At 37.2% G+C, this 27,066-nt stretch overlaps 1 protein-coding gene across 1 annotated transcript; it reads right to left on the bottom strand.

Annotated features, from left to right (window-relative positions):
- Positions 1–4,792: 4,792 nt before the first annotated feature.
- On the bottom strand, positions 4,793–8,569 carry LOC147524311 (coiled-coil protein). The gene is given in 4 exon segments (XM_086602916.1): positions 4,793–5,224; positions 7,735–7,806; positions 7,808–8,226; positions 8,317–8,569. Coding segments are annotated over 4 exon segments (882 nt in total). The 5' UTR covers positions 8,453–8,569; the 3' UTR covers positions 4,793–4,969.
- Positions 8,570–27,066: the final 18,497 nt, after the last annotated feature.

Genomic DNA, 27,066 nt, shown 5'->3' with positions numbered 1-27,066 from the left:
AGACGGCTTACACGGTATCTAGTTCTTCATAAAGCAAGTCCAAACATTTTCTTGAGACCGGGTTTCGAAGTTCACGAAATAAAGGAATCCCGTGGGTGGTCTTTGGGTTACAATCGACTCTTCTCAAACGCATTACCTCTAATCTCGGATAAAAGTTTGGATCTCTAAAATCGGGTGGATCAAGTAAAACATACTTAGAAAATCATGTCCGTTTTGTGTTTCCTAGAACACGCTTCACCCGAAAGCATGAGACGCCGACTCTATTGGTCGTTGTACTCCCAAAGTGAATGTGTTGATCCGTCTAACAACATACGAATCGATCCTTGTAAGGCAACCAAGTCTCTCGCAGATAACTAACAAAATTGGAGTACTCAACCCTATACTATTTTTCCAAAGCAGCAATATATTCTACAGTTGAAAATATCCTCAGTCCTCGATTTCACTATAGTGTTCCACGAGAACTAGCCTTTATCTACAAGTTCTGTGGTGGGAAAAAAATCATTGCATTTATGAAGGACGCACATAGAGATATGCCATTTACAGAGATGCTTGTGTGCGTCAGGAAACACAATATCAGTGACACTCATCAAGGCCAGGTCCCTGTCAGACATGATCATAGATGGCCTTTCTTCACCCAGCAAGCCGTTAGACTGACGCAAAGCCCACTCATAGTCTATCGATGTTTCGGACTAGAGCAACACTTGACATACCGTGAAAGACTTCCAGGTTGAAGTCACCCCGACAAACTATACAAAAGGTCACCGATACTTATTGGTTTTGTAGGTTGCATCTATGATGAAAACTTTTGGAAAAGTCCGAGCCATTTTAACACCGTCCGGATGGGCCCATAACAATCCCGTTATCTCATCCGTATTCGTATCCTCTCTTACCTCCTCGAAATAATATTTTTCTGCTAACAACTCACGCAATCTCTGCATTTGCGAGCAATCGTTCATATCCAATGTCCTCACCTTGTGCCTGACATTGTAGACTTGATATATGCTAGATAGGTTATCAGGAAACCTATGTCTAATGGACTTCAAAACTTCTTTAGGCTTAACTCCATTTTGAGTCATCTCTGACAAGAACTTGAATTGTAGAATAGTCAGTCGAGTAGCAAATGCATGTCCTTCAAGGGTCTTCGCCAATGGATGGTTGTGAACACCATTAAGAACGACAATTTTCCAACTATCAACAGTGTCGCGTTGGAAAATACATCTTAACTTAAATGGACATCAATGTTTCTTGGTTCCCGTATTTCTCTTATTAGCTTTCTCTGCTTTTTTGTGTGAACGATACACCCCGAACTCTAATTTCTACTCAAAGCTAAATCCAAATTTTGGTACTTTTCGGTTCAGATTAGCATTCTTTAAAAACGACTTCCCAATTACCACAACCACATTACATTGTTTTCCCCGAGCAGTTGCCCAACCAATTACATCATTACGTGTAGGAAATACCTAAAGATATGAAAGAAAACAACAATCAATAAACTAATATAATTTCATTTAGAAAATAGAAACAAATGAAAACAATGCCTACTATGTACCCCTTCCATAGTAAATATTTTTGTTGTATCCATTGAAAGCGGTTGAACATCATCCACGTCATTCGAGTTTCCAGAGTTCTCGAAACACACCGAAAGATCCTAAACGATATGGATACACCGTTTGGACTGAGTCCCCAAACGGTGTGGCCACACCGGTCAAGGGGCCAAAAAACAGAACTTTATATTTTTTCAAAGTTCAAATCCCAAACGAGATGACAACACCGTTTGGACTGAGTTCTAAACAGTGTGGCCATGTCGTTTGGGACTTAGTCCAAACGGTGTGGCCACACCGGTCAAGAGGCCAAAAAACAGAACTTCATATTTTTCAAAGTTCAAATCCCAAACGACATGGCCACACCATTTGGACTGAGTCCCAAACGGTGTGGCCATGTCGTTTGGGACTTAGTCCAAACGGTGTGGCCACACCGGTAAGTTTTTTTTTTCAAAGTCCAAATTCCAAACGACATGGCCACATCGTTTGGGACTCAGTCCAAACGGTGTAGCCAGACCGTTTGGTGTGCAATACAAACGACCTAGCCGGGTCGTTTAAGCCTTCGAATTTTCTCTATCCATCACTGTACACATGAATAATTACTACATGAATAATTACTACATGCATAATTACAACATGTATAATTACAACATGTATAATTACTACATGCATAATTACTACATGCATAATTACGTTTAATTTAGATTTACTTTATTCTTATTAAATGCATCATCATCCATTCCTCTATTTTCTTCACTTTGAACTTGTTCTATAGTTTCTTCTTGAATGGGGTCACTTGGAACTTGTTCTACATTTTCTTCTTGAATGAGGTCATGATGCATTACATTTTCTTCTTCATCTTCATGTTCTAAAATGGGGTTGGGCTCTTCCATTAGTGTATAGTGTTAGTGTTAATTTTCTTTAGGGTTTAAGGGTTTAAAGTTTTTGATGGTGGAAGAGAAGAGAATATAAGAGAATAGAAGAGAAGGGTTGAATAGATTGTAACAAGTCAAATTCACTTTGGTTTGGGAGGTGCCCAACACAAAACAACTTTTGGAGCCAATGACACATTTGTAATAATTGTTTTCTTTTGGGGTCTGCCCAACACAATATGGGGTCCGGCAGTAACAAACACCATTTTTAAACGTGCTGATTTTTCAGTATGTTGATCTACTTGGCACCGAGATCATACCAGATGTGGAGTATGACTAGGCACATTAGGTATATTTTCTTATGTAATTTTCGTACTTTAGAGTTTAGACAAATGAACTTTACCACTGGCTGCTTTTTCTATGATTTTGAGAAAGCAGAGAGACAGACAGCTGAAGAAGGACCATCGAATTTTAAGGAATCAACTTCTCTTTGACTGCAAATGACAAAAGTTTAGGCGGTTGTCATTATCGTTGATGCATGTAGTCAAGTGGTTTATTCCATTTCGTATTTGTATGGCTGGTAGCCTAGTATCATTGTAGTAAGGAACTGGCTTTCAATGGAAACGTTGTACTTCTTACCGAATACCATTCTTTCTCATCAAAGATTATTCTGGTTTATATTGTTCTGGGCCTCTTACTCACGACAACATATCAACTGGAGCCAATTAATTTGTATATTCGTTATTTTCAGATAGCCGAGGTCTAGAAAGAGCAGACTCTCCTGTCCTAAGCTTCCACTCTCTTCCCGCTCTTTCAGAAGTCCTACAACTTCTCTTATTTTCCAAAGAAGCTTTGTAAATAGTCTCAAATATCTGCCAAACAATGCTTCTTAAGCAACATATATAGTAGAGTAGAGCTGTTCTTATTTTACTGATTGAAGGAACCAACTCGAGCTGATTCTAAAGATGACAGCGAGATGAGGGCAAAAGGAATACATTCATCACGAACATGGTATTTGGCAGACCAAGAAAGCAACTTTGAGTGATCAAGTGAGTTGTCTTTGAGCTGAGTTGCATACATTGTTCGGACATAACCGTTACACATGGAAGGCTGGATTATGCTAATTAAACCGTTCTTTGTCAGATATGCACTAGACTGATTTTGCAGTAAATACAGTGTCTATGCTAGAGAAATTACTTTACCTCTTTGTTTGGCCTCGAATGGTATTGACTATCATCCAAAGCAGCAAAAGTTTCGGTCGAGATTCATTTTGTTAGGTCGCAAGATGTTGTATAATATTTTTTTTCACTAAATATATTATGAACAGAGTTACTGTCCTTCCCTTTACTACAAAACTGTGTATGCATTATCTTTCAGCTTCTTGTTGAAATTACTGGTTTACGGGGATCATTAGTTATTGTTAATATAAAAACTAGTGATCAAGTTTTGTTTTGTTTGTTTGTTTTTTTTTGAATAAGTTGACGGGGTTAATGCAGACCCCTACCTGTAGCATTAAACTTCAAAGAGTTACATAGCTCCCTAAGAGTAAGATCATTAAGGAGTATGCAACTTCTAGATGCTATATCCAGTTACGATATCATATCAGGCACATAGGCAGCATATATATGGCATGTGGTATTGTGAAAGTTTATGGGGCATAAGAAGAACAGAGATGACCAGCTGCGTTAATGAAAGTTAGACGGACACGCTGAAGTAGGACAAACGTTGGGGAGCCTTGTGATGCTATCTTTTGGCGGGCGATGGGAAGCCAAAACTTCTTGAACAGAGGAACAATCTGAATCCGAATAACAACATCCCAACTAGACTGAACGAATTGAGGTTGGACTTGACTACAGTGGCACAATTAGGACAAAATCCCATGGGAATGCCCAGTTATGAACCCGAGGCAGATACTAGCTCCCACCCACCCACACACACACCCACAAACCAACGAAAAGCATAGCCTACACATAGCAGGATCAGTAAAAATGTGAAGCAATCTTACCCTTTGTACAAAGCCCAGCCATTTGAGTCGAAAATCAGAGAGAACAATTCAGCAAATGTCGAGCCCTGATACTGCACAGAGGAGGTACATCAGTTTAAGGTTCTTTAATTTTTATTTTTATGACACAGCTAAATGGTCCTTACGGTTGTCTGTTATTATATCCACCTAAGAGAGAGAGAGCTGGTGGGAGGTACTACACTTTCCATAGGACACTAGACACATCTTGATGTTTTATTTACTATATGAGCATATCTAATTTGTTCTCTTCCCTTTATTTCCCTTGGCCGAGAGAGGAAGGGAGGAAATCAACCAAAAGTACCACATCCAAAGAATAAAACATGACGCTTTCAGGAATAGAAAGGAAAAAATATACATTACACTTGCAAAAAAATAATTTATTGCAATGTTAGGTTATTACCATATACAGTATGAACAGAGTTATGAGATTTCCAAGTATATTTTGCGTGTACAAAGCGCATCACATCCAATATTGATGGTGGAAGATCCCAAACAATAACTAAAATCTGAAGGGTCAATTGCTACTCCTTTTCTTAATCATCTGCAAAGTACTTCTCTTCAGCATCATGATTGGCTTCCCTAAGCCAGTGATCATCCAGCGTCTCATCATTGTCAATTATGGAGTAATCTAAGTAATGAGAATCTTTTCCTGACAAAAACTTTTGTTGCATGACGTGAGTGAATTGTTCCATCTGATCTTGCATCTCAACAGCAGATAAACTTGCTTTCTCATTAGACTCAGTACCATTGCTCCGGACGCCATTGCTTGGATCGTTGTTGTCTGGCTCCTGGAAAAGTAAAATAGTCAAAACAAGGCAAAGACACGTTAAATACAGTCGTGTCACCAAACCAGCTTATTTAAGAGCGAACGAAAAAGATTTGCTTGACTATAGCATCCTCGGCTAATTAGAGAATCATATGAAAATTATGAGATCACAGTAATCACACCGAAGTTCCTAATTTATCATTCACAAATGCCAAATGTTGCCACAAATCAAAGGCGGCTCCATCAAACAGAGATCCAAAACGTCTATGATGCAATCTAGGGTTCCTAACCCTTAATTTCGATTCCAAATGATTGTTACCACCCCACCCCCACTAGATGAGAAATTCGGGTCTCCCCCCCAAATACACACAAAAAAAAAATCAAATTGGGTATTTTTTTACTGTGTATTTTTTTCATATTAGTTGACCCTTTATTATATTTTAGTCTAAGATTATTGATGCACCTCCTTTTTAACCATGAACAATAATTCCTATTAGTATTTCGAGTTTATAAATTGTAAGCCTTCTAATAAGGCTATAAACAAACAGAAACTGATAAGCCTTTGGGTCATAGAGAGAGCTCACTCTCTACAATAGACAATATCAGATCTCACAAAATTTGTGTTCTTTCAGGAATTTTGAAGCCCAACCCACCCAACCCCTCCCCAAAAAAAAAAGTATGTGACCTTAGTCACCTTACATCAAATATTGTTAGCAAGTATTGTTAGTTCAATCATTCACATATTCTTTGCGATATATATATTTTACGAAATGTAAGGAACATGTATAAAGACTATGTCAGGATAGAGCTGACTACGATGAATCGATAAATGTGGACAATCATCAAATAAAATCACTTTATTCCTATTTTCCCTTTACCTGGAACTCCATCCAGTATCTTAGTAATCCATTAAAGTCAGTGAGGTTGGAAAGCACATTCTTCACATTCTTGTCCTGATGAGATGAAGTAGAATTGTGGTACTCTAAGAGATCCAGATTAAAAGGAGTCTGCATTCAGGCAAAAGAAAAAAGGGGGCTAAGGGTGTCCAAAAGGATGTGGAGAAGGCATATATATCCACAGGTAGCTGGTACATCATGGAAGGAGGAAGTTGCAAGTTGTCCTGTAAGTGCCAGCTACCCATGAAGAAGCAAGGGAAAATGAAGTACATCTAGGTGCTATTTAAGAAATGGTGATACAAAATGGAAGTTGGAAGTTGGAAGTTGGAGCTTGTACCACAAGTGTCAGCTACCCAAGAAGATTTGAACAAGAAAATAGCACATCTAGGTTCTAGGTGTTGTGTAAGTAAAGGTGATTGTGAAGACATTGAGCATCAATACCCTTTCTCTAAAGGCATATGGGAAAGTATCGAAAGTAAATTTCGAGTCAGACCTGATTTCTAATGCCGACAATAAGCAATTAGTAAAGGCAGTAGCTCCAGTCCGTTGCTTAAATCTATGGCCCTGTGGGATGCTACAGTGGGTGGTATGTTCTCTTTATAGGAGGGACACAAAGATCATATAAATCTCTATGATAAGTCAGTACCCAATCCGGTAATCCCTTATTCTGCAACCAATCCGTGCATAACCAAGTCTATACGGCCTTTTATCTTTCGAGAAAGCAGCCCTAATTACAATAAACTAACATCCTCCATCTATGGGGTGTTGACAATATCCTAGAGCAGCAGCCTTACGAGAAACGTATTTGAGCATTTGAGCAAGCAGTACCACTCTCAAGATACTACCATCGGGAGGGGTTGAAGATAAACTTAGAGTGGCAGAGCAGACAATGTTTTTCAAATAAAACATGTCTAAGCCTAAAGGAGGAGGGACTACTTAGAGTGGCAGAGCAGACAATGTTTTTCAAATAAAACATGTCTAAGACTAAAGGAGGAGGGACTACTTAAGGCCTAGCAAGGCTCCGAGCTGTATACGAAGCTTAAGCCCCAATTTCATTTCGAAAATTTCTAAAACAATAAAATTAAATAAAAAAAGGCTCATATAGACCTCACGTCTTATGAATGAAATAACTAAAACAAGCGTAAAAGTCATTGAGCCTATAAGTTTTACTTTGCAACTGCCAGTATTGAGCTGCATTAACAAATCCCGAACAAAGTAGAGTGGCATAGCACTATACGAAGAAGAAATCTATTGAGATCATACTTTTACTTTCCTATCTGATTGGGTAAGTATATCACCATATCACAATTTTGTTGCGGCCCTCGTGCTCGACACTAGGCTGAACTGTGAATTTAAATTTGAAAGCAGATGCTGCTATTTAATCCTAAACTTTGAGAATTTGTAACCAGACAATGCCACGTCATTTCAGAACCTAAAACTCGCAGTCAAAATTAGCTACAACTTTTGTCAGTTTGTGTAAACAACTAAGTTTTTCCTAATACAAGTTTGGTTTGAAATTCTTGCATTCTTTTTTCTAAATCAAAATTATTATGCATTACATTACAGAATCCACACAGATACAATCAAGTAAAAATACCTGGCCAATACTAAAAGAAACGAATTAACAAAACATTACCTCAACATGATGCCCATCATCCTCCATTAGCTCATCCTCCTCCTCCTCTTCTTCTTCTTCTTCTTCCCCCCCCTTCTTCTCTTGCATTACCTACCCAATCCCTCTGATCAACACCCAACCTCTGTTGCTCACCCCTTATTTTATCAACCAAAACCGCCTCCTCACACCTTCTCATTAACGTCTCCGACCACTTTTCCCCTGGTCTAGCCATACTCCTACCACTAGGATCTTGAAACTTCCCAACAAACTCATGATGCAAATAAGGCTCTCTCTCCCTCATCGAATCTTCGGAAAAGTAATTCCCCTCTATAACCAATTTACTCATATAAGCTCTCCTTCTATTCTTAACCTTTACCGACCTTAATCTCACATCCTCTACCGTAGGATTCATTAAACTTCTTAACTTATTCAAATGCCAATTCACTTCATAATCACTTTTCTTTACATCAAATTCATTTAATTCTTCCCCCGTTAGTAACTCCCCATATCTCTCTGTACGAAATAAAACAATAATAAAACTATAATGAATATTAAAACAAGAATTCAATTATGGTTTAGGGTTTAAGAATAGAGTGTAATTACCTAAAAAGACGGCGGCGTCTTTGGAGAGAAGGTCGAGAAGGATGGATTTACGTTGCGGGGAATCGATGACGTGACCAATTGATCTCGGGAAATAAAGATTGTCCATTCCCGATAGTCTCTCTGCTATGCTCTCCATTGCGTGTGTAATCCTCAAATTGCCGCCAATAGGGCGTCTTATATTTATAGTGCAAAAGTACCACCGAAATCTGACCAATTTATACGATATTTTTATTGTGTCGGTATAATTTACACGTAATGAAGACCAATTTATACATATTTCTTATTAACATGGTTTGTTACTTCGTTAGTTGTGACTTGTGAGCCTGTGACTTACGTTTATGTTCATTTATAATAGGATTGCTTGGATGGAAATTTTTCTCTGTGGATAGGTTCGCTTATTGGACTTTTATTAGTAGGAAATTAGTTGATGGAATAAAAGTTCAGTTGTAGATATTTCTCTGGAGCTTGCTATGATTTTTAGATTAGAAAGTCATTTTTCATGCTGATACATAAATTGCAATAGTGCTGATTTAGTGCGTCACTTTCTTTATGGTGTTCGTGTTTCTACGCGATCACTTGAGGATTAGTGGGTGTTTGGTTCTCATTTTTGCAAAAAATCATTTTTTCTTAAAAAAACATTTTTATGAAAAAGTATTTATTCTAAAAACAGTTTTTCAATAAACATGTTTGGTTGTGATTTTTCTTAAAAACTATTTTATCAAATCAAATTTCGCATTATGTTTCTCGATATATTTTGGCATATTGTGGCATAAATCACTAAAATCTAAAACAATCGGGGAGTTCATTTGCGTTTACCACCCAAAGTATTCCCTTCAAATAAAAATAGTTTTTTAACTTGAAAAACAAATTTTACCTAATTATCATAAAACAAGTTTTTGGGACCAAAAAGTGTTTTTTGAATGAAAAACTATTTTTTTTTTTAAATAGAAACCAAACACATTTATTTTTTCAAAATATGTTTTTTCACTAATAAACACTTTTTGACAATAAATAAATAGGATCCAAACACCCCCTTATATTTTTTAAATTGATTTTAGCAACTGTGGCGGTGCTGGTTGAGTTTTATTTATTTAATATTTTTGTTAAAGCTGTTTAAGTTCGTGGATTCGATATAGGTTCAGTTCTCCGAGTTAGGACTTAGTGGTGTGATTGGATTTGGGGCTCAATTGTGGGATTTGATCTTCTGGAGAGATTTAGAAAGGTGGATCCAGATCGGTGGGCGTTTGCAAATGAGGGATTTCTTAGAGGTCAGAAGCATCTTCTGAAGAACATTAGGAGGAAGGTACGATGAGTCCTTTTCAATTTTATTCTTAACGAAAAGATCATAGGAGCTTCCTATTACTAATTCAACATTTTGGTTTTAAACAAGCTCCCTAATCTATTCAAGCTTGCTTGAGCCAACTTAGTCAGTTCACACTTCACAGCTACAACAAGATGTATTAAAGCCTTCACTTGGCTAATTTTCGAAACACGCCTTATAAACTTTGTATAAGCTCAGCTCATATACTAACATCAACAAATGAACACAGTGGCATGCCGAATTTTGTTTTTCCTCTCACTATGTAGTTTCCTAAATAACACTTAATTGCTAGGCTACCTTATCAATTAAGAAGTGAAAAATCATTTGGCATGGATGTTTCCTGGCCTCCTGGGCTACCTCTCCCTATGATGTTTCCTAAATAATACTTTAATTCCATGCCAAATGATTCATCTGTAGTGAAAAAAAAAAATGAGGTGTTTTAATGGTATTAAATGACCATTTAATGAACAAATTAAGAGGCTTTAAGAGGACAACAAAGAAAAATTGGTACCAAACATAAAGACAACAAAGATGGGGTCTTCATTGCACATTCCTTTGTAAGCAATAACCCCCATTGGTTAGGCCCTCACCAGAAGCCTTACCAGCCTTTAAGGGTGAGTTGGCCCTGCATTTTCTCATATACCCCAGGGCCAGGCCGACCTTGAGAGTGACATGACAAATATGATAATTCCTCTCCCTCATCCATGCACATTCCTTTGTAAGCAATCTGTCACTCAGAACTTAACCATAAACATGTAGCGAAGTTTCGATCTCTATGGTTTCGCAACCAAAGGCACTTCCGCTAAACTACTTTAAAAACTATAATTATTATTATTTATTTATTTATTTTTTTTTTTTATTTTTTAGCAATATCTGGTTAAGACTTTTCCTCTGCCTGTGATGTTTCATATTTTCCTACCCAATCCCCTACTATATAAGTTAATAAACATTATTTTCCTCTGTCGGCCGGCCATGAGACAGTTGAGAGTTAGAGAGTGACATGCCCGGTATGAATTTTAATCTCCCTTTGATATTTTCTTATATAATACCTAAGGTAGTCACCTAACTACCGTATAACATTTTCTTTCCCTCTTAATTCCAATTTGCAAAGTATGATTTCAAAGCCAAAGCTCCCGCTACTCATTAACTTCTATTATCTCAAACTCTTCCTAATCTGTTCACTGAACCAATTACTAGCTACATATAATTAATTGCAATTAAAGATCGAATTCAAGGAGCTTAAGCTCATGGAACGACTCCATCCAGTTTTGCCAATGACATGGTATTTTTTTTTTCCTGATAACCACCCTACTTATATTGAAAATCAAAGCAGCATTGGTTCAAGTACAGACATACAATTCGAAGTTCACCTCTACCTAGCTTGTTGGTGGTACATCCACCTAGCCAGCAAGTGAGCGTCCCCATTGAGATTCCTACTTATCCAGCTGAAAGAACTAGAAGCAAACCTGCTACATCTAGTATTAATAGAGTTTTTCAGACTAAGGAGTGACCAACAGCAACTAGGTTCATTGATTGCATTAATCACCTCCTAATAGTCCCCTCAAAAACAAAATGTTCTCCTACTATGACTTCTGCCAGTCTGGTCGCCACCTTAGCTACCTGCATCTCTGCCTCCATAGGTTTAGTAGCTTTGAACCTCCCGACTCCAGCTCCTACAATGTCTCCATCACTATTGGAAGCTATGCTGGCTGCTCCTACCCACCCAATGTCACTATAGAAGGCAGCATCAAATCTAATTATAATGCAATAATTCGGTATTACAGAGAATAGAACATCCAAATGAGATAAATGAGCATGTGCAGAATTATTCAGGGTAAGAGGATATAAGGAAACTTCTCTATATGCATCAAAGCATTTTTTGGCTGCAGCCATGCTTCTCCTCAACATGCCCACCCTGTTGGCCTTCTCATTTTCAAATTTGACTTTATTTCGAGTCTCCCAAATGGTTTGCATGATAAACACAAACCTTAATCCCAGAGTAGGCCTTAGCCTCCTCTTTGCTGGCACACCAGTCCATCACTCTCTCAAAAAAAAATTCATGGAGTCCCCCTGCTCAGGCCATCTTATGCCATCTAGTGAGGAGAACTAGAGCATTATTACCCATTCACATGTCATGAATTGTATATCAGTTTCCAGGCATTTGTAACAGAAGGGGCAAGCAAAATCCCCAACCATTTTTCGAGCTGAGAGGACATTTTCCATAGGGAGTAAGCCCATATAAACCTTCCAAATGAAAAGTTGTAGGTTGGTAGGTAACTTTGCTTTCCATATATGTTTGAGGGTGATTTAATTCACACAGGAGCTCTGGCCTAATCCCTTCTTGTTTTGCAAGAATTTGTAGGCATATTTCACTGTCATGACACCAAACTTGTCCTCACACCACTTCATGGAATCCTTCCCAGCCCCTTGAGGCCGTACAATACCCCTTTGAATCTCCTTGCTTATGAACGGGTGAAAGTATTCATCCAGGAGGCTACTATTCCACCCATTGCCATCAGGCATGAAGAGATGAGCAACATTCAAATGTTCCAGTTGAGGGCTCTCAACCCCCAACTTAGTGAGTGTCCTTGGTGTTCCATTGCACAAAATCCAAGGGTCTTTCAGAATGGATGTTAAGATTCCATTGCCTATACTCCATATAAGGCGGGCACTTATAAGATTGAAAGGTTTATGAATCCCCTTCCAGAAGTATGAGGATTTATCAGGTGGGATATCAATATCCTTATCCATTGTTTCCTATATATACTAAACAAAGATTTAGTCAACAAGGATTCAATGTCAATAGTAGCTTTCCAAGCCAACTTGGCTAGCATAGCCTAGTTCATATCTCTGGCCTTCCTGAACCCCAGGCCACCCATACTTTTTGGTTTACAAATTTTGTCCCACCCAGTGGTGTGGACACTTTTTGATGAATCACAACCATGCCACCAAAACTTCCTGCAAGCTCTATCAATTTTGTCACAAGTGCCCACAGGAAGGAGGTAAGTTGGGATAGCATAGAGAGGAGTAGCTTGTACCACTGATTGAATCAAGGTGGTCCTATCTGCTTGGGACAACACCTTAGCCCTCCACCCCTTAATCTTGTTGTTCACTCTATCAACTAAAAACTCAAAATCCTCATAATTCTTTTTGGAGAGCATGATAGGCACACCCAAATACTTCTCCTTAGGATAAAAAAGTTTGAGTTTCCAAAACCGTTTTAGTTTCAGCTTATTCCTAAAAATAACATTCCTACTAAAGAAAATACTTGATTTATTATAACTAATACTTTGGCAAGAGGCCTCACAAAAGTCATTCAAGATACCCTTAAGCTTGTTGCCCTCTTCCAAATTAGCTTGGGTAAACAAAATAAGATCATCAGCATATAAAAGGTGAGTAATAGCTGGGGAGTTCCTTCTAATCTTGATACCATGTAACTCATTATCATGTTCAACATAGGTGATCATTCTAGACAAGGCTTTAGTGACCAGAATGAACAAGTAAGGGGAGAGGGGATCCCCTTGTCTCAGTCCCCTCTTAGGGCAGAATTTCTCTAATGGGGAGTAATTTAAAAGAATTTGGAAGGACACAGTAGAGAGGCATTGAAAGATTGGCTCTCTCCACTTTGTACTGAACCTAAGCTTTCCAAATAACTCATCCAAAAAGGACCATTCTACCCTATCATATGCTTTGGCCATATCCAGTTTCAAGGCAATCCATCCTCCTTTCTTATCTCTCATATTTTTCATATTATGAAACACCTCACATGCCAACCCTATGTTATCACCTATACTTCTACCTTGAATAAAAGTCCCTTGAAAAGGGGAAACAATCTTATTGATATACTTCTTCAATTTGTTAGCTAGGATCTTGAAAATGATCTTATAGCTAAAATTGCACAAACTAATAAGTCTAAAATTTGCCACATGATCAGGATTAAAGACTTTAGGAATCAAGGCAATAAAAGTTGGATTAACTACTATTTTAACCCTTGTACTCTTGGTCAACTAACGTTCTCCCCCTTGTACAAAATTAATAGCTTAAAACACATTCTACTTTCAAGTCCATAACAGTCTCACCCTTCTCATTGACTCCGGCCCAATTCAGGCAGTTCGAAGCACACGTGTGCATGACGTGTTGCCACATAAAATCACACGTGGTCATAACCGATGACTAGGATATTATAATTGGCATCTCAACATCACATGCCTAACAACTTCTCTTAGTGATAAATCCCCAAACTATAAGAAGCCAAGTATGGTCATCTTCCTCACTAAAAGTCACCCTTTTATGGTTTTCTACAATTTCTCAAATTCTCTCTCTCAAGGTTTGGAATCTCTTCATAGAGCTACATACTTGAACTTCCTATCTTCATTTTTGACTAGAACACGTCAATTTAATAATGTCTCTTAGGTCTGAAAATAGTTCGAAATCTTGTTTTTGTGGTTCTCTTTCACCAATTCAAATGTCATTTTCTAACAACAACTCGGGAAAGAGGTTTAATGGGTGCACCAACTATAGAAACCCAAACGGAAAATGCATGTTCTTTGAGTGGATAGATCCACCAAGCACACCAAGCAAGAAATTAATAAACGACATTGTATTACGCGCATGAGGATTTGAAGATTGAAGTCGATGACTTGAATGACAATTATGTGAAGCTGCAACAGAGGAATGGACGGCTGGAGAAGAGCATTGAGGCGCTGAAGAAAAAGACCATGGGGTTGCAGAAGAAAAACTTAATGAAGAATTGGGCAATCCTCTTTCTATTATTTGTGATATGGATGTTGTGGTTGGGCACTGCAAACTCGATGTAAACTCTGTTGAATTGAACTATAATGTAATTTTGTAGCTTGGATGAATTTAGATGAACAAATGATGTAATTTTCTATCATAATGAATTAATGGTAGCTTGGATGAATTTAAACGATATGACTGCATTTTTTCTTCTGTTATAATGCACTCTGTTACATTTTGTAGACGCACATAATGCTCTGATCATAGCAATAAACTCATAGCACTCATATACTCAACTCGTATGAGTCGTAGCACTCAACCTGTACAAACCACAATAGTCTTAAATGTTTAGATGTCTTAAATGGATATCCTTTAGAAATACCAGCAAAACAATAGTCTTACAAACACAACCTGACATAGACAAAAAATAACAAAGAATCCAAGTACTTGCATAGACAAAAGAAAAGGATCCAGTAACAAACAAAGTACTGGCATAGACAAAACACCAACAACAATAAAGTTGCATGGGACCTACATTCCCAACAAAAAAGCTAGTCCTCTAGCTCTCCCACCTGAAGTGTTGTTGCTTCTAGCTTGTGATCTTGTAACTAGTGACTGACTGTTACCTTGAGCTTGTGACCTTGTAATTGGTGAATGAGTTGATCTTCTAGCTTGGGATGGAGCTTCATTTGTTGTAGCTGTTGAATGAGTGGATGTCTGAGTAGATATTTGTGTGGATGTCTATGTGGATAGTTGAGTTGTTCTAAAGTTTTTCCTAGTAGGTGCACTTCTTGGAGGTACGAAAGCATTTTTCAAGAGAGGTGCACTTCTTGTAGGTGGTCTGGCATCAAGTGGTGTAGTAGTTGTTGTAGTAGCTTCATTTCTTGGAAGAGGAGTTTCACTTGGCCTATCATTAAGTGGTACACTAGTTATTGCAACAGCTTCATTGTTTGTAAATGGGTCTGTGACTGGCCTCTTGTTTGGCCTGGCCCATCTCCCTCTCTTTTAACCGAGAAGCTTCAAATTCATAACCATTAACAATTTAGAAATGCATAAACAATTACACATAAACAAATAAATCTAATAAACTAATATATGCATAAACATTTACCTTTGTCCATGTGTTCCCACTAGGAAATGTGAACACCCGAAATCCAGTTGGTGCTTTCTCATATGGTTTATCTCTCACCCCTGATGGTGGTTTCCTCTGTTACAAAAATGAACTAATAGAATTAATATCACATAATATCACACTATATAAATTTGAAAATAAATGAATAAATTCTCACAACAATGTCATTCATAGTAGTGTCATTGGCACTATTGTCATGCACATTAACATTGACCGTAGTTGCTGGTTCCTTGTCCTTGGACTTCCTCTTACCCTTTCAAATTGACTTTAGATTAATATAAATTACATTGATATAAAAATATAATTGTTATGAAAATATAAATCAATACTTACAGTTTTCTTTAAAGTATCAATACCACCATTGCCTTATTCTTCAACATCTGTACAAGTCTTCTTATCACCCACTGCCTTGCACCTTGTACATGTCATTTATCTTCCTTTTCTAATTATTTGATGACTTTTATTTGGTGACTCAGTTGCAGCTTTTCTCCTATTTTTTTTGGCCTGCCAGCCATCCTTCTAGCTATTGGGGGTAAGAAAATTTCACCAGGTTGTTTTCCATAATTTCTGCCCATTCATAGGTTTCAAGAAGTACTGGTATGCTTTCTTGTTGTTTTAAACTAGATAGTAAGTAGATACAAAATCATCAGGGTTAGCTTTCATATGATAAATGGCTGCTATTGCATGGCAGCAAGGTATGCCACTGAGATCCCACATTCTACATGAGCAAGTCCTTTTGTTTGTGTCTACAGAGAAGGCATCAGCATCACTTGATTTCCTAATTCTTACCTCATACTCCCCAGCACCCATATATTGTGTAGCCCAATACCTATACCTTTTCTTATTCTCTTCTAATTTCTTTTTTGGCCTTGGACACAATTTCCCAGTCCACTTACTCATTGATGTTCTCCTCTTGTTCATAGTTTTGATCATGTAATGTCTTATACACTCAAACATACCTATAATAGGCATCTTTCTACCATTAATTATCTGTCAATTGAAACATTCACACATATTATTCTCTACAGCTTCACAATAAGAACTAGTAGAGTAAAAAGCCCTTGCCCATTCTTGGGATTCTGTTCATTATGTAGATAATCATATGCTTCATCATATATCTTCTTAATTTGATCCATGACAAGGAAAAACTCTTGAGGTATTCCACACTTGCATGCCATCCAAAACAATGTTTTAAGCTCATCCCCACTATGCCTTTTCCTGAAATTTGCATAAGCATTCCTACTACAACATCTATGCTCAACCAATGGCAACATCAAACTAATAGCTTCCACAAGACCATTTTTTTGGTCAGATATTATTGTCCAACCCTGCCCATCTATGATACCAACATCATCAATCAAAAGATTCAGAAACCACATCCATGAATCTTTGTTTTCACTTTCTACCTGAGCCCATGCAACTGGAAACATCTGGTTGTTCCCATCCCTCCTCACTACTATCAACAACATGCCATTAACATAACCTTTCAAAAAACAACCATCTAAGCCTAAAACTGATCTACATCCTTCCTGATAAGAAAACGTTACAATAGATTAGAAAAAATAGTAGATTAGAGATGCGTGAATAGTAGATATATGATGGAAAAATAGTAAATATAATACTCTCAATATCGTAGAAATAATGAGGAGTACATGTTCACCAAACTCTAGTCGTACACTACTTGAATGCAAGTTTAGATTAATTAGAATTATGCTTTACTAGTGGGAGTCAAAATAATAGATTTAAGGGTGAAAACAGTAGATGTAATGATGATAAAAGGGATTAGAGAGGGGAAATTCCACCACGCGATTCGATTGGCTATTAGTTAGTCATCGATTCGCTTATTTGATCCCTAGTGAATACCAAGTCCTCTCGGATCAAAACTTCACTAGTACGAGAGTTTAGCTCCACCACAAATCTTTTTGCTGGTGGTTCAAAATTCTAGTTCTACGTTGTGAGCTCTATATCTAAACACTCACAACAAAGAACTTGAAGTTTTTTGCAAAACAATAAGAAACTAAATGCTAACCATCCTCACTTCATAAACCCACTCTAATGGAGGTTTTAGCCGTGATTCATCAGATGAACAATATCAAAACAGTAAAATAAAGACATAATACTATAGAAATCGAATTGAGAATGAAACAAGCTTTTATTTGAATTGGTTTTAATGGTGGCTACAATGCTAAACCTAATTATAAACTTGAAGAAAGTAAACCTAATTTAAACTAAACTAATTAGAGACTAAAGGGAAGAAGCCAGAAGAAAAGAGAATAAGTTTTGCCTTATCCCTCTATATGTAGGAGAGGGTTAGGATTACATTTTCGTGCATGGGCCAAAAAGGGGGACTTTGGGTTTCTAAAGTGAGCCCAAAGTCCATTAGGTTAAGTCTAAGGAGGCCACAGCTGCTAGAAATTACTTCCATGCCCTTTTCATCCACTTCTAAAACTCTGATTGAGATAATGCTAGATCCATTAGAAAGCTGATTCTGATCCGGTCGTTTTGACATAAAGTCGGCCCAATTCCAAGGCTTGAGTCCAAAGATACGACCTGTTGAAATTATGTTGATTTTTATGTTCTTTTTCTACCCAGATTGAATTTGACTTCCCAGCTTTGACTGGGCTTGAAAAACACTTTTCTCCATGATTCTTGGGCTTTTAATGTAGAACTTCCTCAACAATTATCTTGACTCATTTTCCATGCAAATGTGGTGCTTTTAGTCACCTAATCAACTTCAAGTCCTGAAATGCACAAAAACACGTAAACAGTACTAACTCTCATTTATTATAAACATAATTGGCCTTAGTAGAATACTATTAAGGGGTTTAAAATACATTTTTGGGTGCTTATCACACCACCCCCAAACAGCATTTTGCTTGCCCTCAAGCAAAGATGAGAAATAAAAACATATAAGTGGCCAAAAATTTGGTCCTAACTAATCTCGTTTTGCAGAGTGCGATTGCATTGACCATATGCAATAAGACCTTAAACCACTAGGAATTCCCTAGTGGGCGAGTTATAAGCTTGTGAGAGTTTTCCAGAGAATGTACTCATAAACTTCATTTATACTACAACGACTAAGAGATAAAAATAAAATTTCCTAATTAATCTCATATATCTATACATCTCAATAACAATATAATAAGAACATGCTTTTGAAACCCAAGCTAATACACACATAATAATCAAATCATCTAAAGATCCACATGCATGCTATCAACTATGTTATGAAATGCAATGGCATGTCCGCTTCTGAAACTTTTAGAATAATGTCCTTAAGTAGGCCCTCACAATTTGTCAAGACAAAAATATTCTGATTTTTCTATTTAAGTTAGCTCACTCCAGTGTGCAGTGGGCACACGTTTCCTCACAATCTTAATGACATCCAACGGATCTGAGGTCGATCAATCACATCTACCACTTACTATCACACAAAATTAATCTTAATTGAGCTAGAGGTCTTTATTAGGTGATACGGGGCTGAGGTGATGGTTTAAGAAGAAATAGAATGTATATTCAAATAAACAAGTCTAATATAATAGGGTCTTCAATTACATGTAACTAGAGAAAACTTTGTTCTTACTTTGCTTCTACACTTAGTTTCCATCCTTAGCCTTTTTATTTTGGCTTTTTGACTCATTTTATTATATTTTTGGAGTTTTTTTTATTTATTATTATTATTTTTTTATTTTCTTTGGATGGAAACTTCTTTTCTTTTTCTTTTCTGAAGCAACTAACTAATTTTTTGGTTTTCCACAGGTCTTTCTCTTTATTCTCTTTACTTATCCTATTCTCAGACTCATTCAAAGATGGGTATGCTAATTTTTATTTTTATTGGTTTAAAAGATGGGTAAAGGATTTGTGGTTGCGAAAAAGCTAAATGAAAGGCTCAGAGGGGCGACTAGCGGATAATTACTTAGAGGTATGAATTTTTAGCTATATCGTTCCAAAGAGGGCCTAAATTCTCGCTTAGGATATGATATGGTGATCAAGCAAGTGGATGTGTGATTTCTATACTCTGATTATATGTCTCCTTTGTGTCATCACTCAGATACTCACTCATATGAGGCTTTTAGGCTAGAATCTCACAGGATATGTAAAATTAAGTAGTCTAATCTAGGTTTCAAAAAAATATTGCCAAGTACACTCATGCATGCTCATGCAAGATGTAAATGAAAAGATGCAAATACTATTACCTACGTATTAACCTAAGTTTCTAAGAACTACGCTTAATTTTATTGTTACTTGAGATTTCTAGACCAATGTCATCATGGAAAAGAAAATAATACTTATCCTAAGTGCATAATATAAACTACTTTTATGTTTTTTTTTTCTATTTTTATACAACAAATAATACATAATATACAACCTAATATGTGTTTAAACATTTACAGCATGTTTCTATACCACCCCCAAAGTATGGAATGAAAATAAAGAATAGAAGGTACTATAGAAACGTGCTTGGAAATGGGAGCACCGATAAAAGAAAGTTAAACAATACAAATATAAAGAAATAAAATGCAGATGCAACTCCTATATGAGTTCCATCCATTATGGAGATAACAAAAAATAAATATTGCTTAGGACGTAAGCGGACTCTAACAGGAAATTATAAATATTACCATATATAGGTGAGGTAATCAGGAATTATCCTCCATTTGCTCCTCACTTATGAAATGAGGCTTCTTTAAGTCTTGACTATTGATAAGCACCCAAAATTGTAATACTAAACCCCGTAGAGACATAGTGTTTTGGTCAATTATGTGTTTAATAATCATGAAATAATTATATTTTCGTACTTTTGCAGGTTTTCGTAGTTAAAGTGAATATGATGATAAAACATGTATCGAAGTACGGGAATACTGGAATACTTGAAGTCTTCCCACTCAGCCCCAGTGAAGCCCAACAAAGCCTGACTAGAGCCGAAGTTTCCAAAGGAACAAAACCCGTGTAGAACAAGTCCACATGTAAAAAAGCAGCAAACTTCCGAAGCTCACATCTTTCAAACCTGGACGCCGACTTCGGCTAGTGAACTGCTAGAGTAACCAGGGCGACAAACTCTATGCAAAGATAGAAAGTTGTAAAAATGCCAAAATCGGCGCCGCCACTGGACACACCACGTGGACCCACTCTGTGGGCCCAAAAGGCATGACAAGTCAGCATAGGCAGGTGGCAAGTGATAAACACCCAAAACTGTACTATAAAACCCCGTAGAGACATAACATTTTGGTTAATTTTGTGCTTAATAATCATGAAATAATCGCATTTTTGTGCTTTTGCAGGTTTGAGCAACTAACGTACAAATGATGATAAAGCCAACATATAAGCATGGAATAAGGAGTATACATAAGCTTTCTGATCAAGCCCATGTGAAGCCCAACAAATCCGAACTAAAGCCCAAAGACTCAAACAATATAGAATCCAGTCAGAAACGAGATTACGTGCACAGAAGCACCAAACTGTTAAAGCTCATATCTTTTGAACCAGGACTCCAAATGCGACAAGTGAGCCGCTCAGACGATCAGTGTGACGAACTCTACGGATAGGCGGGAAGTTGCAAAAATGCCAAGAGACCGGACCGCCACTAGACACAGCACATGGACCCACTATGTGGGCCCACAAGAATTGATGAGTCATCAAGCAAGACAAAATACTTGGTGCAAATAATTGGTGCAAAAGTGACACCTTGCATGTAATTAATGAGATTAGGTGCTAATAATCAAAAGAAAGCAAGGTGTCATGTTTTTGGATTGTGTGGGTAAGAAGGAAGTAAATGTGATTTTGTTTTCCACGTGGGAGGAAATGAGGTTTCTCTAAAATGGAGAGAAAAACAAAACAAGGGGGGATGCACTACATTAACTCCCTTGACTATTGTTCCATTTCAATTACTAGACTTTATGTTTTTAGTTTTAGTTTTTGGTTTAAGAAAAAAAAGCTTGTAATATGTTAATGGTGGACAACACTTTCTATATCTTGAAATAAATTTCTTTCTTCCTTAGTTAAAAATAGGTTGTTACATCTTGTCTCTCTCTCTCTCTCTCTCTCTCTCTCTCTCTCTCTCTCTCTAATTTTTACTTATCTTTCTTGTAGTTTTAATCAAATCCTAGGATCATGAGCTAAAACCCTCCAAGGTGGAGGGTTAATGATGCTCATTTGAAGGTTCGCATAGATTTCTTAGTAGTAGGATTCATCGCTTGGACTTAAGGGCGCATATAGCACACTACCCCAAACTGGTAGTGTCCGGCCAAACTTGAGACCTAGAAATTTAGAAAGACTCGCATGCGCATCTCTTTTTATGCCTGGGCAAGCCGCGTGCGCGAGTTATCTCTAATCTCTTCTTTTCATAGTTAACAGGATTATGTTGTATGAGTCCAGGAGTTGAGATAGAATTTCAGAGATGAAATCCCAGTTCAACTTCTTATGCTAGGGAAATGGACTTAGAGATGAGTCCATTTCGTTAGGGATCAACGCTCAAGACGGTTCGGGTTTGTTAATGAACCCAAAATAGCTTAGAGATGGTGGTAATCCGATATTAAGATAGGATAATATGACCTTGCATGAGCAGCATGATTCGCCACCCCTTCTTTCTCTTTGAATATCTTCGAAAACATCTTAGTTTTTACTGTCTTTTGTATTCCACATGTTTAAGCGTCCGTTAGGATTTAAATAACATAACTAAACTTAGCGAGTAATCCAAAATGAATCTTACTCACTAGTTTCCCTACTTAGAGCACAATAAAGTTGTACGCTGTCCTAGTATTTAGGTTGGTTCAAATCCTTTCTCGAATTAGATGCACGAAGACGTGAGTAATGACTTGAGTCTACACCGAACAGAAACGAGATTTCATATCTTTAGACCGAAGAAGTGTAGAGATCAAATGGCGCCATTGCCATTCTAAAGAACCAAGGACCTGTGCTTGCAAACTGGAATTGCTCCAAGGGGAAACCCCCCACTCTCATCCTTTCAATCATTTCAATTTCCTATTTTTCTACGTTTTGTTGTTTTGAAATTTTTCCCGCGTTTTGGACCTGACCAATATCGGATTTTTCGTCGCACTTGTATGTAGGAACCAAAAGTTAGGACCTGGAAAATCATCTATACATTGTTGTAAGACTACTGTGAAAATTTGAGCCATTTGTACTGGATTACTGCGCGTGCGCGGTATTGGACCCGCGTCTGCCATTAAACCCTCGTCCACGCGGGTGGTTATAACCTTAACCTGCTCGATTTTCATCAGCAGCACCTATTGATCTATTTCATTCCAGTAAAGGGTCTAAGTTTCTGATCTTGCCACAGCTACTTCAAATTGACCTTTGGTGTTCGGGACGTCCATGAGTTGAAACGACAGTATCATTTCTTTGGCGGCTTTGCGGGACGTTGCAAGTTCCAAATTTTATAATATTTTTGCATGATTCACATGTACATAGTTATTATGTCGTAATGAATGGACTATCTTTTGCGTATTAGATTAATAATATGTATGAATCATGTCAATACCCCTGTGAATATATATATACGGATAAGTGGTTATGAATTGCATATTAATGTATATATACATACTTGTAGTACTGTTTTGCATGGATATATTTATCTATACGTATAAGTAGCTGTTGTTGTATGTTTAATATTTATCTATGTATAATTAAACTGTCTTGTTTAATAAGTCGATTTTGTCATGAAAGAGGAGAACATTCCAACGAGGGTTAAAATCTGAGTTGGGTAATTTGTTTCTAAACCTTACGGGGTGAAGCTGCACTCTATATGACAATCGCAATCTCAATGAGTATTGACGAAATCGAATTATTATGTAAAACAAGAATCGGATATTAGTCTATATATAATACATTGCATGTTTAGTCTCTATATGACAATCGCAATCTCAATGAGTATTGACGAAATCAAATTATTATGTAAAACAAGAATCGGATATTAGTCTATGTATAATACGTTGCATGTTTAGTTTTACGTATCTTTTCCATATTTGCATATTAGTATATATACGCATACGTTTAATATTTTCGCATGCTACCGTATCTAAATACGTATGAGTAATTCCAATTTGCCTGTTACTGTAGATATATGTCTATGTAATATCTATTTACAAATTAGCCTACATATATGTATTACTAATGTGTATTTGCCTGTACATATCGAAGTATTTATTAATGATACAACCTTGCCTATAAGTATTGCTATACGTATGAGTAGAGTATCTTCAGATGCTATTGTATCTAGTAATGTATAACTATGTTATATTTGCATGATTAGACTTCAAGTCTGAAAGTATGAGTCGTATTTCCATGTTTACATATTTTACTTTCTCCCTTACATAAATTTTAATTAAAAAAAAAAAATCAGGACCTTGCATAAATTTTAATTCCATAAACCTTAATCATATTCTGACGGTGTCTAGGAAACTTGAAAGATTGAGGTTATTTAATTAGAACCGTGCTTGCACGGAAATTCTCCCTCATATATCTTTCTTGTAACCTGGCTGTTGGTTTATGTTCAACTTAACTCTAATACTTAAAGATAATCATAAAATCCAAGTAATAATACGTTCCTTCTGTAAATTAGATCTAATTTGATGCTAGCATGAGATTAAGGTCTGGTTCAACTAAAGAATTTGAACATACTTATCGTAGGAGAAAATACGATAAACATTTGCGTAAATTCTCACCTCCACAATGTTCTTCATCTATTAATCTAAATCAACAAGATTCCTTGTCATCATTCCCTTAATTCGTTATGGCTGATGAAAATCCATCAACTGAGAAGCCCCTTTCGGACTTCTACACAGCATTACAGGAAGGACCTTCTTCCTGCATCAAACTCGAGAATATTGTCTGTGATTTTCGAATTCTGCCCAACGTTTTTAGTTTGTTACATGTGTATCATGGTTTGAATCATGAAAAACCATACAATCACTTTCGTAGGCTTCAGCAAGTGGCCATAACATTTCACCATCCAGCCGTATCTAAGGAACAACTCTTGCTGCGGCTGTTTCCATTCACTTTAGCGGATAAAGCGTCAATTTGGCAAGCAGGACAACAGCCACAATCCATAGACACATGGAATAAACTTTTTCAAGCTTTCATGCTACAATTTTCTACTCAGAAGAAAACTACTAAAATGCTTAAGAAAATTTAATTCTTTCATCAAAATCCTCATGAATCCTTTACGAAAGCATGAAGTCGATTTACCGATCTTCTTTTAGAATGTCCTCATCACCAGCTAGACAAACCTGTCCTTGTTCGTTCATTCTTTAATGGACTTTCTGATCATAAAAAAGAAACTCTTGATATAATGAACGGTGGTTGCTTCATGGACAAAGGAGCTATTGAAGCATATACTTTTCTTAAAAAACAAGCGAAAAGAGGTACACATTAGGATAACACTGATTCTTCTAGGTCATCTAACGATACTGTTACAACTGCTACGTCTATTTTTGAGGTAAAACCCGATGCTGAATTGAAGAAACTGATAGAATCCCTCACTAAAAAAGTAGATGCTCTTGCAATTCAAGTAAACGATCAACTTCCACAATAGGCTATGAACATTAACACTTCCCCGTGTGTTCTTTGTCTCAGTCCAGACCATCCCGATACTTATTGTCCCCTGTTATATGCACCCCCTACTCAACCAACGGAAGAGGCATATGCATTCAACATTTCTAATGCACCTTGGAGACAACATCCGAATTTTGCTTGACGCCTAAATACACAACAGAAGGCTCCTCCAGGTTTCGCTAATCCACCTATTTGACCAATCAACAATTTTATTCCATACCACCAAGGAAATAATCAGCAATACCAACAAAGCCAAAATCCGTTTCAAACTAATTCCAATGCTAACTATCAAAACAACAGCAGCCTTGTTCAAGCCAATCCAAATTCTGGCTATAATCAACCACCCCAAACAATAATCAACCACTTCTCAGCAATAATCGTGAACTCGTCCCTGTTGCACAACCTATGCCTCTCGCTACCGATAGGACAAACGAGACTTTCTTCACTTACATGAACCAGCAATCCCAAATCCTAACGTCTATCCAACAATCACTTCAACAATTAGCACAAGAAAAGAGTCAGAAAGGTGTGTTTCCTAGCCAAGCATGTCCAAACCCTAAGCCAGCGAACATTGCCTGTGAAGTCACAAATGCACCTAGTCCAAATGCTCCAAACCAAGGTGAGGTGAATGCAATAACTACTCTTCGTTTGGGCAAAACTGTTGACAATCAAATCCGTATGCCGGATGATCAAACGAAAGTAAACGAAGATTCCAATGAATCTACTCCCGATAATGAACCAACAATGGAAACACCTAGTTCATCAAAGCCACCAACTCAAAAATCGGGAAACGAAAGAGCGGATCCTTATGCCAAATTCCGCCCTAAGGCACCATTTCCTGCCGGTTTGGCAAAGAATAAACCTGATGAAAATTTTGATGAAATTCGAGAAGCTTTTAAGAATTTGACAATCAACTTACCCTTTCTCGATGCCCTAAAACAATTGCCAAAACATGCAAAATTTCTAAAAGATATGTGCACCACAAAAAGGAGAACAAATGTTCCTCAACAAGCATTCCTTACCGAAGAGTTTCCGTCAATCACCGAATACAATGATATAGTCAAATACAAGGACCCTGGGAGACCAACAGTTCTATGCACATTAGGTGACAAATATACGGCCACTACATTACTAGACCTTAGGGCGAGTGTGAACTTACTTTCTTATTACTTATTCAAACAACTAGGTCTTTATAAGCTTAAACCTACCACGATGACTCTACAATTAGTCGATCATTCCATTAAGTATCCAAAAGGCATTGTGGAAAACGTACTTGTAAAAGTCCAAAACTTTTTCTATCCCGTCAATTTTGTCATTCTGGATACAAAAGTTGCCTGTGACTCCATTCCTATCATATTAGGGAGTCCGTTCCTAGCAACTGCTAATGCCCTCATAAACTGTAGGGATGGTTCTATGACCATGTCCTTCGGAAATCTTCGGTTGAGGTTAATGTGTTCAAGTTGATGAAACATATTCCAGAGAATGACATTGATAGGGAGGTTAACCTGGTTGACACCCTTGTGTAGGAATATTTCACAAACTCTTTTCTTGAGGATGAAGTACACCAATTCCTTTCATGTGATGATTCTAAATTTGATAGGGATGCTTATTCACAGGATGTAAACGAGTTTTTAGAGTCAATACCACTAATTGACTATACTACTATCCTATCAAGCGACTAGGATGAGCATCAATCTGTTTTCTCTATGGAAGACGACATTCCTCAAGAATCTTTAATACCCACTCCTCCCACCCTTGACTTAAAGCCTATTCATTCAGACTTAAAATACATACATCTAGATCCAGATGATAGTCACCTAATTATCATATCATCACAATTGACTGCCGATCAGGAATCACATTTAATTAAGGTCATCCAAGAACACCGTTCTGCTATTGGATGGTCTCTTGATAACATTAAAGGCATTGACCCTAAAGTGTGCACCCATCGCATACATCTTGAAGAAAATGCCAAAACATCACGTGAGCC

The sequence above is a fragment of the Coptis chinensis genome, chromosome 1 (assembly GCF_015680905.1).
Source record: "Coptis chinensis isolate HL-2020 chromosome 1, ASM1568090v1, whole genome shotgun sequence".
Classification (NCBI taxonomy): domain Eukaryota; kingdom Viridiplantae; phylum Streptophyta; class Magnoliopsida; order Ranunculales; family Ranunculaceae; genus Coptis; species Coptis chinensis.
The sequence above is the reverse complement of the archived record's forward strand: the minus strand, read 5'-3'. Positions and strand labels throughout refer to the sequence as shown.